General features: G+C 46.7%; 1 protein-coding gene across 3 annotated transcripts in view; it reads right to left on the reverse strand.

Moving 5' to 3' along the window:
- Positions 1–15,078, reverse strand: part of UBE2E1 (ubiquitin conjugating enzyme E2 E1) — a 29,384-nt gene extending 14,306 nt beyond the window's left edge. Inside the window, exons 1-2 of one of the 3 annotated variants that reach the window (XM_069958680.1) lie at positions 14,681–15,078; positions 5,981–6,031 (exon numbers count right to left, since the gene is read on the reverse strand). In XM_069958680.1, the coding sequence (XP_069814781.1) occupies positions 5,981–6,031; positions 14,681–14,937 (308 nt within the window). In that variant the 5' untranslated portion in view covers positions 14,938–15,078. Of the gene's footprint in view, positions 1–5,980; positions 6,032–12,238; positions 12,376–14,236; positions 14,340–14,680 lie in introns of those variants that run through there. The other 2 variants (XM_069958682.1, XM_069958681.1) reach the window with 2 other exon arrangements.
- Between the last annotated feature and the right edge of the window lie 1,344 nt (positions 15,079–16,422).

Genomic DNA, 16,422 nt, shown 5'->3' on the forward strand with positions numbered 1-16,422 from the left:
TTCACACCAGCTAATTTTAAAAAGAAAAGTTCTCTCCAGAATACCCCTTTATTGGCATCCATTCATGAACGCTGATCATGAAGGCCAAAACACAGATTTGAACAATTATTTATCTTGATTTTATAAACAGTCAGAATAGAGTGGATGTGTTTGCTCTACCCATAAACCTACAGACTACGTTGGACCAGAATACTGAAACAATCACTTGGATCCCTGATATAGAAATAGAAAGCAGAAACCAGGCTGTACGTTTGATGTACTCTACCTCACAGTTATAAAGCGCCACTTCAGATACCGCCGCCATTGTGAAAAATAATCTATATGGAGCCTTCAAGCAGAATAGCACAGCTGGAATCACACATGTCCTCTACCGAACGGAAATCTAAATTGACTAACACAAATCACAAAACACAAAGCCAAGCTATCCTGGGAACTGAAGGGTGGAACGCTTACCTAGGAGCAAGTGCACATTGTGGACAGGCAAGACTCCACAGCCCACAGGCTATCAATATGTGCTGCCATAAACACACAGAAAATGGCCTGCTGATGAAGAGCCACTACAATGACCTCCTTCCCAAATCACGGAGACGGCTCGGTAATTATTTTTAGAACAGCGCGGAAGCAAGAGAACATGGCGGCTGATCTTTCTAGTGTCCCCTTAGGTTTCATTACAAATCACATTTCAAGGATATACATGGCTGTTAATTTGCTGTTGATCTTCACACAATTGCCTTTTGTGCCTTCAGTCTGGCACTCAACGTGGCAATAACAATGACAGTAAATCCAGTAATGACACTACAGCAGGAGTCCCTCGAGCAAAGGCCGGTAACACGAGGCATTAACACACCATGTGTGTGTGGATACAGTCAAATAAGGCAGGAATTCGACACCTATCCTCCGGGAACAAGCTGGGCCATATACATGAGGCCGAGCCCAGATCTAAAGACACACTGAGCTTTTTTTGTTTTTTTTTGCCAAGAGAAAATTGAAGACTCTAAGTCTGCTTTTCTACAGCTAAAACACATAGTATATTGTGTCTGATTTCTTTTTATTTATTTTTTTTATGTGCTTTTTCTGGCATTTTTTTTTAAGGGTGCGTTCACACCTACAGGATCTGCAGCAGATTTGATGCTGTGTTCAGTTATTTAAATGAAATCTGCTGCAGAAAATCAGCTGCAGATCCTGTAGGTGTGAACGCACCATAAAACTCTATATTTAGTACATATGTACTTTTAGCATATGTGAGCATTGGCATTTCTTGTTTTTTCCCACTAGGGCATTTTTCTCGCAAGTGACTGATTCACAGATTATAAATATGATATAATGCATAAAAAACAAACATCATATAATTAAATAAAAATAGACTCCTTAGCCCAAATAAACAGCTCTAAAGTCTTGACCTCTAGCTGCTGCCTAAGCCATCTCACAGGGGACATGGTCTCTAGTAACAGATAGATCAGGTCAAATCGCAGCAAGTGGGGTGGGGCTTACCATGTGCAGAAGAGAAAGAAAGAGTAAGGCCCAATTTACACACACACACAAATGTATCTGACAGATCATTGAAGCCAAAGCCAGGAACAGACTATAAACAGAGGACAGGTCATAAAGGAAAGACTGAGATTTCTCCTGTCTTCAAATCCATTCCTGGCTTTGGCTTCAAAAAACTGCCAAATAATCTATCTATCTATCTATCTATCTATCTATCTATCTATATATATATATATATATATATATATATATATATATATCCTAAAGGCCCTATTACACAGGGCGAATATCTGTCAAATCAGGCGGATAACTCCCAGTGTAATAAAGACAATGAACAGCTGAGAATCAAGGCTTTCCTTTTAGGGTCCATTTACACAGAAAGATTTTTCCTCTTTTCAAAATCCATTCCTGGTTTTGGCTTCAAATCTTTGGCTGATAATCTGTCAGATAATCTTTTTGTGTAAATGGTCCCTTATGTATGACCATCTATAAGGCAGTGTTTACACATTTGAGAACTGCAAAGAAATGCATTGAAACAGCACAAGCTCTGTTCACAATCTGCATGTGTTTCATAACAGCAGGATTTTTTTTGTAGATTGACCTTGATAAACAGCAGCTGACAAAACCCAATTTAGCAATAGACTGTCTTTATTATAAACAATATGACACCCCTGGTGATGTTGATCACATTTTAGAGACAAGACAGCGTTAACTTCTGATTATGTAAAAAAAGGAACTCCACAAAAACAAAAGTTTGAAAACACAGTTGCTTTGGGTAGCTGTCTCTGTATCTACTGCTGTATGTCTCTGCTGTAGTGTAATCTTCTCTCCCCCTCCCTTTAACTTCTCAGCAGCAACAGCTACTTGCAAACCCAGTGCATCAGTAACTCCTCCTCTCATCACACACCATCAGCACAGTGTGAGCCTGTTCAGTTCTGTGCAATTTCTTTTTTTTGCATTATTTCTAAGAAAACCATGCAAGTTTGGTGTGTGTGTGTGTGTGGGGGGGGGAGGTATTGAAAGCAGACACAGAGTTTTATGTCTTCAGCAGAAAGCAGCAGCACAAAAATCAGGGAAGGAGACCAATAAGGTAAATACATGAATGGAATGAATTGTTAGTCCCCGGAAGGGGGGGATGACTCCACATGTATTCTACAAAAATATTTAACCTGACGAGTTCTACAAGTTTGAATGGCCACTGTCATTGCCAATAAATACATTTTAAAATCAGCAAGGGAGGTATATACGGTACAAAATCTTTACTTCATTTATTGCACAATTTTCTTAATTTATTTTTTTTGTCTGTTTCTATATGAAATGCAATGCTATACATTCAGCCACTAGATGTCTCACTTACTAGAAAACTACAGTCGAAGCTCTATCACTAAGGCTATTTGGTCTTTGAAAAAAAAAAAAAAAAGGTCATTTATAAAAAGGCCAACCCACCAGGTCAGAGTGATATGCAGGAAAAGCAGAGCAATGGGACACTAAACAGGCCGCTGGAGAGGTGATGTTAAAATTAAAACTGACAGCATATATAGGCAAGCATTAATTTTTTTACATGTCATGACAGTGTCAATATAAACTGATCTCGGGGGTGGGTGGGGTATGGGGGCATTTTTGTCAATATAGACCCTGTACATAGTGAATATTCCTTTTGTGCAGTTAAATTTGCTTCATTTATGGTGAACTCCAAGTCACTAAGCTATACACAAATCAGAACAACATACTGTGTACTATGTGCTTTGTGCTCATTGGTGGCTCTCTGAACAGTCGTGCTGTATGTAAGATCTAATTCTGGAAAAGATGGGGCTGGTGATACAGCTGTTCACTCCACCTGCAGGTTAGGACTCTCTGGGCCAATAGAATGAAACAAAGTGGGCAGACTGGTTGTTTCAGAGCACAAGTAATTGACAAGGCGCAGCCAGCCAAGATCCAAAGCACAGATCAGGACCTGCTAAACCTGAATAGTCTCCAGGAACGTCCTGAAGTGTCGGCAGAAACCATCAAGACAAAACAGTGTGAAACTCCACAGAATTGTCATGGATGAAGTACAACTAAAAACTAGAGCCAGAGACTTCATACAATTTGTTTGGGCCTCTGCCAGTTCCCTTCTTCGTCTGTTCTGATCGAACTCTATCGGGATGACAATGAGTTTATCAATAAACTAGTAAAAATCATCTAACACCTCTATATCTGAACCAATGAGCATTTAACCTCCTGTATAAACATTCAGCAGTGCCTGAAGGAACCTCCTGGACCCCACTGCACTGGCAGAAGGCAATAATGGAGCAGGGTGAACATGTCAGACTCCCTTAAACTTTCCATTGCTGGGAGGTTAACAGGCCAGGTGGAAGAAGAAGAAGCGCTGATCTCAGAGGTTAGGCATTAGGTTATGGTAGCCACAGGCATAGAGATCATTTATGAGCAGTTCTTTCTGTATGTATGGTAACAATCACAATAAAACTGGTTCGAGATCTGGAAATGTAATGCATTAAAATAATTCTCGGGTGTTAAATCATGAACATAGTTATTGTTCCAACTTAGATTATGGACAGGTCCACGTAGAGTAACGCTCATGAAATACAGTTTCTCTTAGCTATAAGAAAACCACACTGGATTTTATAGGAACGGTTATGTATGAGCAATAGGTTTCTACACATCTATAGTTTGGGGGAAATTCCTAAAAAATGTCCACTCAGTGCTTTCTCAGCTTTCTACTATTGGCCCCGTTCACACTAACCAAAAATGTTGGAATTCCAAGGCGGAGCTCTCCGCCGTGGAATTCCGCTGTGCTCATTGTGTTGCTGAGTGAGTGAGAGGGCGCGTGTGTCCGCCGCTCTCCGCTCAAAGAAGTGACATTTTACTTCTTTGAGCGGAGAGCAGCGGCAGCGGAGGAGCGCGCCCTCTCACTCACTTAAAAGCAGCACACTGAGCACATTCCGCAGCAGAGAGCTCCGCCACGGAATTCCGACATTCTTGCTCAGTGTGAACGAGGCCTTAGGGTGACCTGGAAAATCATGGAAAGCAATCACAATATCACATGCACCCAGTGCAAAGCACCCAACCCTCAGTGCTGGCACCATTCATTTTTATCACTGAAAACCTGGCACAAATATGTCAGACTTCTGCTAACAGAACAGACACTGAGGGTTCATTGGATTATTCATGTAACTTCTAAATGTTCTAAGACGCTATAAAAACCCAAAAGGATCTTCTGAGCTGTTATGGATATCAGTCAAGGAACACATAGGTGGAATCCCTGAGCTCATACCATACTCAGTTTCCAGAATGAAGGGCATATATGGGTTTACATGATTTTTAGCAGGATTATTAAGTAGAAAGAAGGTTAAATCTGGACAGGCCTCATATAAGAGTCCTTACTCCGCTCACACAAGATGATTGGCAGTATTAGTGTATACACAGAAAAGACTGTCAATCATCGTGTGGGAGGAGTAAGCAGGATTCTCACCAATTTCTATAGAAGTCCTGTATTTAAAGCAAATGTACCAACCTACTACCTATATTTAGTGTTCCATGCCACCAGATCCACGCCACTGTACTGAATGATCTGACAGTCACTTTTTTGAATTGGTTGTCCCGTTATTTTGGCTGGTATTTCGATATGCAAATCAGGTCAATTGTGCACAGGAGGTAAGCCCGGGAAGACCAGTTTTAAAGATAAGCCTATATAAATCTATATGATTCCAGCTTTCCTCTTTCTATTACGCGTGCTCTTATATATAACAGGACTGAGATGTTGCTCTCAGACTGGTCAGCATAAATAACCTGACAGGAATACCAACCTAAACCAATATATAACTACATGTGTCCAATGTGGGTTATAGATAACGTAAAACTGATATTTTGCAAACAATATTTTATTCCCAGAGATACCCCTTATTGTACAGGATTAATATTTGAAGTGGATCCCCCTGGTTTCAGTGGTTGGTGGGATGGGCAGAAGCAACAGGCAACAATCCTGATGACTTGAGGAGTAGGAAAGTGATGACATGTTTCCTTTATTATGAGGAAATTAAAAAAGTCAAATTCTCTATTAGTCCTTTTACAATTCCACAGAACACAGCCTAGTTTACAACTCCTTAAATGAGACCTCCGGTCATCCTACTCTTCCTTCTTCATAACTGAAATAAAAGAACTACAGTGAAGACTGAGACTGGAAGAGGAGCAGGATAAAGGAGGGAAGGAATGTAAATGTGCATTCACAATGACTTACAGATTATGCCTAGGTCTGTGGAATGGCAACTATTACCCGTTTAACATGCTGCCTAGTTCTATACATGAACTGTAGCAATGCAACCAGCTGCAAGTCTACATTCTACGTTCTTTGTCCACACAGTACAAGGAAGCGTGACGATTCATCACCTCCACCGGCAGCTTTCTCCTGTCTGACCACAAGCAGCTCTGCAAATTAGCAGTGTCACCCAGGACAATGTTATTTAGAGGGGAAGAGACATTTTCAGTGACTAACCTGCAGTTAGGAGGAGGGTCCAGAGTGATATCTGCCAGTTCCTTCTGAATCCTGCACCAAAAAGAAGCAATAGTTAGAAACGCTGCACTGAGACTCAACCACCTTCAGAAAGACACATATTACATATCACAGCCATATATACGCAAGGCAGACAGGCCTCTATATCATCAAGCCAATGCAAAGCGAATTAGGTCATATAGACCGGAACAACCACATCTTTCCTTCCATAGTCCATATGTAATAAATACCTAGATGTCAGGTCAGGGGAGGATGTACATGTCCCTAGTCAGACCCCTAGGCTCCATTACTGCCCTCTTTGTTCCTCTAAATGATGACTATATCCACAACCCAGGAGAGGTTGAAGCCTGAGATATTTTCACCAACACTGTAAGTTATTGTAAAGGGACCATTATTGAATATAGGAGTCATTTCGAGCACACTTCCGCTACAAGTCTGGGCCAATTGCCAGATAATGGTTTCAGTCTCGCAGCTTGTATGGCCAACTTTAGAAATGATTCAGGAGCCGCAGTCAAATTAAACACGAGCTGGAGGAAAGTTTGGAAAATAATGCAACCTGTATAAACTATAATACGAATTTATAGTGGTTTCTCTGGCAGGTCTCAGCCTAAAGGTCTCTTTCCACATATCCACACATGGCGCAGAATATCTGGCAGCTACAATAATCACCAATGTTTATTGATCAGATCATTCTGTGACTATCGAGAAAATAGGTTTTATTAAAGTGACTAATAGGAGACCATTGTAGATCTATGGAAAAGTCCAGGAAACAAAGCAGCCATATATCAGGGCAGTAAGGCTCCGGCAAGACGTTTCCTGGATTGGCCCAGGGCTGACATACACATTAGATAACTGTATGTAAGGGAAACTATTTCTCTAAGGTTACAAACACACTTGGCGGGTCTGCAGCGAGTCTCCATGCTGCGTTTTTGCAGCGAGACTCGCTGCAGATCCCGGCCCTATACTTTTAATGGCAGACAAACACGCAGCAGGGATGTACATCCCTGCTGCGAGTTTGTTTGCAGCCCACCCCATTAACCCCCCGGCCGCGGGAGCTGATACTTCACCTCATCCCGGCTCCGGCGGTTCCCGATGTCTTCAGCAAGCCGGAGCGGGGATAAGGTGAAGTATATGCTCCAGCCAGCCGCCCGCAGCCCCGGCCGCCCGATCGCCCCCCCCCCCCCCCCCCCGCAGCCCCGGACGCTCGATCGCCCCCCGGCAGCACCGATCGCCCACCTGCAGCCCCCATCGGGGGGGCGTGCGAGCGATCGGTGCTGTGGGGGGGCGAGCGATCAATGCTGCGGGGGGGCGTGCGATCGGGCGGCCGGGGCTGTGGGCGGCTGGCTGGAGCATATACTTCACCTGGTCCCCGCTCCGGCTTGCTGAAGACATTGGGAACCGCCAGAGCCGGGATCAGGTGAAGTATCAGCTCCGGCGGCCGGGGGGTTAATGGGGTGGGCTGCAGACAAACTCGCAGCAGGGATGTACATCCCTGCTGCGTGTTTGTCTGCCATTAAAAGTATAGGGCCAGGATCTGCAGCGAGTCTCGCTGCAAAAACGCAGCATGGAGACTCGCTGCAGACCCGCCAAGTGTGTTTGTAACCTTAATATCAATTGCCAGGGACAGAGAAAAGTGGTAGTAGCTTATCCTGCCGGTAGTTTCTGTAGTTTGTTGCAGCAATGACATCCCATACCATCATTCACTGGCCTCTACCATGTCTGGTTATACATGCAAGGATCACCAATGAGGCCAATGACTGGCTGCTGCATGGATGTCATCACTGTGTCAAGGACCATCACTATGCATGCAAGGGCCCTATTACATGGAACGATTATCGTGCGGAAAATCGTTCTATCGTTCAAATTTAAACATCCTGTGTAATTACATTCGTGTGTCGTTGATAAAGATCTGACCCTAAAATTGCTGTAATTCCACATTCGTCCGCTGTATTTCTGCATTTGTACGTTAATCGTTCAGTGTAATTGCACATCGGTAATTCTTTAGCTGGGATCAGATGGGGTAAACGATCGCTATAACGATAAGTAACGACTATCATTCTGTTTCATATGGTGAACGATTTCAGGTTAATCATAAACAATCTTGTTTGCGATTGTTAATTGTTAAAGGACAACTCCCACAAAAAATTTTTTTTGCTCATTTAACACACATTACAAAGTTATATAACTTTGTAATGTGGTTAAATACCCGGCCTGGCCCCCTTCCCCCACTTTCGGACCCCCGACCCTCCACCCCGGAAGTTAAGGAATGTATACATTACCTATTACGATCGTCACGGTCCTCTTCTCCGGGGCGGCATCTGGTGACGACGACGTCAGAGCCGGGGGCGGTCCGGGTCTTCTTCCTCCTCGGAGTCTTCATGCAAAGTGAATGGGGATGAAAAGGCTGCTGGTGCACATGCGCACCAGCAGCCTTTTCATTGGCTGGAGCGCATCACATGGCTTCCAGCTTGCTCAGCCCTGATTGGCTGAGCTTGCTGGAAGCCATGTGATGCGCTCCAGCCAATGAAAAGGCTGCCGGTGCGCAAGCGCACTGGCAGCCTTTTCCATCCCCTGGACCCGGAAGTTGGAGACATCGCTGGATGACGGACGGCGGCGACGGAGAGGCGGACGGCGGGCGAATCGAGTGGCGATCGTCACCGGAGGGATGGTGAGTATGGTGTCTGTGTGTGTCTGTGTTTTTTTATTTTTTGGGGTCCCGTGGGAGTTGTCCTTTAATCAGTAAAATTCGCTTCTTCTAATGGTCCATTTACACAAAGTGATAATTCGCCCAATCGATCGTTTAACGATTTAGAAGCAACAAGTTGGTTTTTATAACGATCAGCGTTTAAAAGAATAGTTAGAAAAATCATTAGAAAATTCGTTAAAAAAAAAAATCGTTATTGCTATCGTTTAAGCCCATCTCACACATAGGGTGAATCTTTGAAAAAATGCGAACAACCGACGAACGATTTTTTTCACTCGTCGCTTGATTATTCGCTGTTTATACGAGCTGATTATCACTCAAATGCGATCGTTATTGCGAAAATTTGAACAATAATCGTTCCGTGTAAACGCACCATGAGGGTCCATTTACACAAAGATTATCTGCCAAAGATTTGAAGCCAAAGCCAGGAATGGATTTAAAGAGAGAAATCTCAGTCTTTCCTTTATGACCTGATCTCTGTTTATAGTCTGTTTCTGACTTTGGCTTCAAATCTTTGGCAGATAATCTGTGTAAATGGACCCTAATAGGACCTTAACTCTGCTATGCTTCCTAAAATCCTGAAATTTACATACGTGTAAATATATCATATTGGCAGCTTTTAGGAGCCCCAAGGTAAATAAGCTCTGGAACATTCCTCATGATCTATTTTATGCATAAATTCCCAGGAGGAATGACAAAGGAACATTAGAGAACCCTAACAGAAAAGATGCAGCAGAATTGTTATTTCATGGGGAATCCAAGGATTTATTGAAGCAGACATATCAGGTGTAGTGACAGGATGATAAGCCTTCTTTACCATCACAAGTATTAAATGTAATTTTGTAAATGTAAAGTGAATTCACTGCTTGGCTCGATGTGCAGGTTTTCTAGCTGCATTTGGGATCCCATCCAAAGAAAATTCACCAACAATTTGTAACAAACATCAAACAGCTGGGAAGTCTAATAAACAGCTTATGGTCCTATTACACGGAGCGATAATTCAGCCAATCGATCGTTTAACGATTTTGAACGATCAGCGATCATCGTTATTTCGATCATTTTAAGATAGGCTTAAGCTATCTCATACCTAGGGTAAATCGTTGAAAGACTGTTTACACGAAGCAATCTGCAAATTTTTTGCGAACGACCAACGACAATTTGAGAACTTGTTGAAAGATCAAAATAAATGATTTCTCACTCGGCGTTTGCTATGTTTACACGAAACAATTATCGCTCAAATGCGATCGTTATCGCAACAATTCGAACAATAATCGTTCCGTGTAAAAGCACCTTTAGTATCAGAAGATTTTTACTTCCAGCTTCTGTGTGTTACTTTGTTATGCTACGTTTAGGGTCCATTTACACAGAAAGATTATCTGCCAAAGATTTGAAGCCAAAGCCAGGAATGGATTTGAAAAGAAGAGAAATCTCTGGGCCTCATCTCTGTTTATTGTCTGTTTCTGGCTTTGGCTTCAAATCTTTGGCAGATAAATCTGTCAGATAATCTGTGTAAATGGACCCTTACACGGAGCGATAATTTGCACAATCGATCGTTCAACGATTTTGAAGCAATGATTTGGTTTTATAACGATCAGCGTTAAGGGTCCATTTACACAGAAAGATTATCTGACAGATTATCTGCCAAAGATTTGAAGCCAAAGCCCAGAATGGATTTGAAAAGAGGAAAAATCTCAGGCTTTCCTTTATGACCTGATCTATGTTTATAGCCTGTTCCTGGTTTTGGCATCAAATCTTTGGCAGATAATCTGTCAGATAATCTTTCTGTGTAAATGGACCCTTAGACGCATAAATCATTAGAAAAATCATTTAAAAATTTGTAAGAAAAATCTTTATTGCGATAGTTTTTAAGATCGCTTAAGCCCATCTTTTACATAGGGTAAATCGGTGAAAGACTGTTTACACAAAGCGATCTGCAAATTTTCCGCGAACGACAGACGACGATTTAAGAACAGGCTAAAAGATCAAAATGAATGATTTCTCGCTCGTCATTTGATCGTTTGCTGTGTTTACACGGTACGATTATTGCTCAAATGTGATTGTTTATGCAAAAATTTGAACGATAATCGTTCCGTGTAAACGCAGCATTACTCTATCACAAGCATTCTGTTCTGTGGAGGTATAATTAAAAAAAAAAAAAAAAAGCGCTCTGAGACCTCTCTTGGCCTCTGATGCTCTAATGTATCTATGGGTGTATATGCACACATAATAAAGATGAAGCACCACAGGCTAGTATGCTAATTCTTTTAAGGCAGATATTTGTAAACTTTAGCTCAGTAGATGTGTCACATTGTATTCCCCATGGCTGCAGGCACTACTGGCTTTGTTTACATGTAGTGTGTAAAGTGCTATGTATCATGGTGACGTAGCAGCACCTGACCTACAGCTACTCTCCCAGAGACTGTATCGCTGCATACTGGCCAGCACATAAGCTCACTCTGGTTGAATTTGAATTACAGAGAACCCTATTAAGTCATAACATTGCCATGAAAACACCATTGTTGGTTTACAGCCCATTAATCCATAATTATTCCCCTTTTCTATAGGCAAGCATGTAAACTCTGCGGCTCTTCTTACAGGGGTCACACTTCCAGACTGAGGTCAAGAGCCACTGAGCAGAAGTCAGAGGAGGAGCAGGGTCAATTATTTTAATAAAGATACTTCCTCCTAGACCAGGTTTTGCCTTCTGTTTCATGTAAAATATCTGTGTGTTTTAGAGCAGAGAGAGACAAATTACTGCACTCACGGCCGGTAAAGCAAACTATCCTGCACCCCCTGACCCTCAAAAAGAATTACACCAAAGGTATCCAATATAGTGGATCTAATCTATAGTGGATCTAATTTTAAACAGATTCTCTCCTCCCAGAGGCCGGCAAGCGCGCTCTCTTCACCACCCCGGAGGCCGGCAAGCGCGCCCTCTTCTCCACAGGGAAGGCCAGTCAGCACCCCTTCTCCTCCAGGAGCCAAGTGTGATTTCACTAGTATCCCAGTAATAAGAACACCCATAAGCATGAACTACAAATTGATAGAGTGGTTCGTGTTGGTTTCTCCTTATACTGGATCCTATGACTTGAGTTTGAGTTCTATGTGGCTCACAAGGGACAGGAGGTTGGGGCCCTCTGTACTATATAACAGTATATAGAACACTGATACTGCCCATCCCGACCATCCCAAGTCTACATACAAGGGGTGATCCTCACACAGTGTACACAGCACCATCGCACTGGTGCCCACCAATCCTAGGGGGATTTCCAGTCCTGAGACCACTATTAGCCAGGCTGTGGCTACAGAAGAAATAAAAGGAAATTATTCTATACATTGTGCGGCCCCATGATCTCTCTCCTCATATAAATATATATATATATAATTCACACACAATGGTTACTCATGAGATACAGAACCTCAGGGGGGGGGGGGGGTCTTCAGGGTCACTGGGAGTGCTGGTAATCCCAGAGATCCCTTTTATCACATAGGAAACATATAGAGGCAGAACTGTATGGTGGTCATGCCAGGCTCACCCAGTATACAGACTGCCATAGATGTAGCCAGGCATGCAGATATTCTCAGGATGGTTAGGTCTATGGTGACCCATGAGGGCAATATAAATACCACAATCTTCTACCCAGGTAGATGTGACCATGGATGCCAGGCTCCCCCACTGACCAGGTGGACAGGGCAGGTTATGGGAATGGCACTATACATGCCATGAATGCCAGGACATGAGGTGGGCAGTATATGGTGATGGCACTATACATGCTATGGATGGCAGGCTATGGCACTATACATGCTGTGGATGGCACTACACACGCTGTGGATGGCAGGCTATGGCACTACACACGCTGTGGATGGCAGGCTATGGCACTACACACGCTGTGGATGGCAGGCTATGGCACTACACACGCTGTGGATGGCAGGCTATGGCACTACACACGCTGTGGATGGCAGGCTATGGCACTACACACGCTGTGGATGGCAGGCTATGGCACTACACACGCTGTGGATGGCAGGCTATGGCACTACACACGCTGTGGATGGCAGGCTACGGCACTATACATGCTGTGGATGGCAGGCTACGGCACTATACATGCTGTGGATGGCAGGAGATGGCACTATACAGGCTGTGGATGGCAGGCTATGGCACTATACACGCTGTGGATGGCAGGCTATGGCACTATACATGCTGTGGATGGCAGGCTATGGCACTATACATGCTGTGGATGGCAGGCTATGGCACTATACATGCTGTGGATGGCAGGCTATGGCACTATACACGCTGTGGATGGCAGGCTATGGCACTATACACGCTGTGGATGGCAGGCTATGGCACTATACACGCTGTGGATGGCAGGCTATGGCACTATACACGCTGTGGATGGCAGGCTATGGCACTATACATGCTGTGGATGGCAGGCTATGGCACTATACATGCTGTGGATGGCAGGCTATGGCACTACACACGCTGTGGATGGCAGGCTATGGCACTATACACACTGTGGATGGCACTATAAATGCTGTGGATGGCAGGAGATAGCACTATACACGCTGTGGATGGCACTATACAGGCTGTGGACGGCACTATACATGCTGTGGATGGCAGGCTATGGCACTATATACGCTGTGGATGGCACTATACATGCTGTGGATGGCAGGCTATGGCACTATACATGCTGTGGATGGCAGGCTATGGCACTATATATGCTGTGGATGGCAGGAGATGGCACTATACATGCTGTGGATGGCAGGCTATGGCACTATACATGCTGTGGATGGCAGGCTATGGCACTATACATGCTGTGGATGGCAGGCTATGGCACTATACATGCTGTGGATGGCAGGAGATGGCACTATACATGCTGTGGATGGCAGGCTATGGCACTATACATGCTGTGGATGGCAGGCTATGGCACTATACATGCTGTGGATGGCAGGAGATGGCACTATACATGCTGTGGATGGCAGGCTATGGCACTATACAGGCTGTGGATGGCAGGCTATGGCACTATACAGGCTGTGGATGGCACTATACATGCTGTGGATGGCAGGAGATGGCACTATACATGCTGTGGATGGCAGGAGATGGCACTATACATGCTGTGGATGGCAGGCGATGGCACTATACATGCTGTGGATGGCAGGAGATGGCACTATACATGCTGTGGATGGCAGGCTATGGCACTATACATGCTGTGGATGGCAGGCTATGGCACTATACATGCTGTGGATGGCAGGCTATGGCACTATACATGCTGTGGATGGCAGGCTATGGCACTATACATGCTGTGGAGTCCCCATGCCCACTGATACCCGTCTGGCAGCCATGGCCGGGCCCCGCACAGTGTTTTCCGGTTGTCTCCACCTCAGATGTCTGACAGAACAATCTATAAGCACAGTCTGGGGCCTGACAGGATCCATTGTCTCGGAGCCCGGCACCCTGAGGGGGGCACACAGGAGCCAGACACACCGGAGGGGGCACAATATGGCCGCCGCTGCCCTTGTCCTCCCTTCCCGGTGACTACCTCGCTTCCTGCCCCCTCCCCTCCATAGCTGCCAGCTTTCTGGGGTTCTCTATGTGGTGCGCCCCTCTGAGGGGGGACCCCGCGCCGCACGGTAACCCCGAGAAGCTAACATGCAAATGAGGCGTCGTGGGTGGCGCCCGGAATGCAAATGAGCACCGAAGTCGCGCCACCCCTTCGTCGCCGGATGGGGGGCGCTAGAGAGGAAAGGGTTAACGAGGACTCCGATAATAAGGGAGGGGGCATGAAGCGAGACCAAAGGGGCAGCCCGTCTCCCCTATTGTTGCCCCCCCCCCCCCCTCGCCCATTGTCCCGGTGAGACCCTTGGTCCGGGCAGTGCCCCGCGCTGTCTTTGTCTGCGGGCCTGGCACCGGCAGCCGCCCCCGGTGCCCTCGTCATGGAGGCTGGCAGCACAAAGCAGCAGCACCCCGGCGGCCGCAGCCTCACCTCTTGGCGCTGGTGGACAGGAGTTTGGAGTTCTTGCTCATGCTGACTTTGCTCTCCTTCTTCTTGGGGATGGCGCTGCTGTGGTGCTGCTGGCTGCCCGGCTCCCGGTCTATGTGCTGGCTGCCCGGCTCCCGGTCTATGTACTGGCTGCCCGGCTCCCGGTCTATGTACTGGCTGCCCGGCTCCCGGTCTATCTGCTGGCTGGAGGCGGTGGAGGAAGAGGAGCTGGTGCTGGCCCTGGAATCGTCATCCGACATAGCGAGATCACACACACACACACACAAGCCTGCAGCAAGCCACAGAGAGAGGGAGGAGGAGGAGGGTGACCAGATGTAATATCCTTCCCCCACCCCAAACACAACAATGTGCTGCCCCCTCCCCGCTAATCACTACGGCCAGCGGCAGACCCCGGCCCCGGTGCCCGCAGACAGCAGCAGCTCCTCGGTGCACACAATGCAGCAGAGCGCCAGCCGCGTCCTATAACCGGAGGAGGAGGGGGAGGGGTGGGGGATTTAAATGGAGAGGTGAAGCAGGAGGAGAGACACACGGGGGGCACACTGGTCACTGCACGGGGGCACACTGGTTACTGTAAGGGGGGGCACACTGGTCACTGCACGGGGGCACACTGGTCACTGCACGGGGGTAGGGGGGCACACTGGTCACTGCACGGGGGCACACTGGTTACTGTAAGGGGGGGCACACTGGTCACTGCACGGGCGCACACTGGTCACTGCACGGGGGCACACTGGTTACTGTAAGGGGGGCACACTGGTCAATGCACGGGGGCACGCTGGTCACTGCATGGGGGCACACTGGTCACTGCACGGGGGCACACTGGTCACTGCACGGGGGTAGGGGGGCACACTGGTCACTGCTTGGGGGCACACTGGTCACTGCACGGGGGCACACTGGTTACTGTAAGGGGGGGCACACTGGTCACTGCACGGGGGCACACTGGTCACTGCACGGGGGCACACTGGTTACTGTAAGGGGGGGCACACTGGTCACTGCACGGGGGCACACTGGTTACTGTAAGGGGGGGCACACTGGTCACTGCACGGGGGCACACTGGTTACTGTAAGGGGGGGCACACTGGTCACTGCACGGGGGCACACTGGTTACTGTAAGGGGGGGCACACTGGTCACTGCACGGGGGTAAGGGGGCACACTGGTCACTGCACGGGGGCACACTGGTCACTGCACGGGGGCACACTGGTCACTGCACGGGGGCACACTGGTTACTGTAAGGGGGGCACACTGGTCACTGCACGGGGGCACACTGGTCACTGCACGGGGGCACACTGGTTACTGTAAGGGGGGGCACACTGGTCACTGCACGGGGGTGGGGGGGCACACTGGTTACTGCACAGGGGTAGGGGGCACAGGATCTGCAACTCATTTCATCATATAGGTAATGTCATAGGAGTGACCAGGGGGCAGACATATATCTGGACCCCCCAAAAAAGAACAGGACAGTCCCCCTCTCCTATGTCTGGAATGGCTGCTCACATGGGACAATAGATCACATCCAGCTATCCCAGACAGAGGGCCATCACCCTGGTGGGACAGAGGGCCCAAGGCTTACCTCTCCTGCCCTCCATCTGGGTGGCATCAACCTCCCTTGTTTGTCCTTAACTTGTATGGCAGACGGAGTTCATATAACTCATAGATAAGGGTCAAGACTGAACTCCAACTTCATGGGCTCCATACCCCTAGGTGAGCTTCCTCCATGGCGGTGATCT

This window comes from Dendropsophus ebraccatus, chromosome 2, assembly GCF_027789765.1.
Source record: "Dendropsophus ebraccatus isolate aDenEbr1 chromosome 2, aDenEbr1.pat, whole genome shotgun sequence".
In the NCBI taxonomy this organism is placed as follows: domain Eukaryota; kingdom Metazoa; phylum Chordata; class Amphibia; order Anura; family Hylidae; genus Dendropsophus; species Dendropsophus ebraccatus.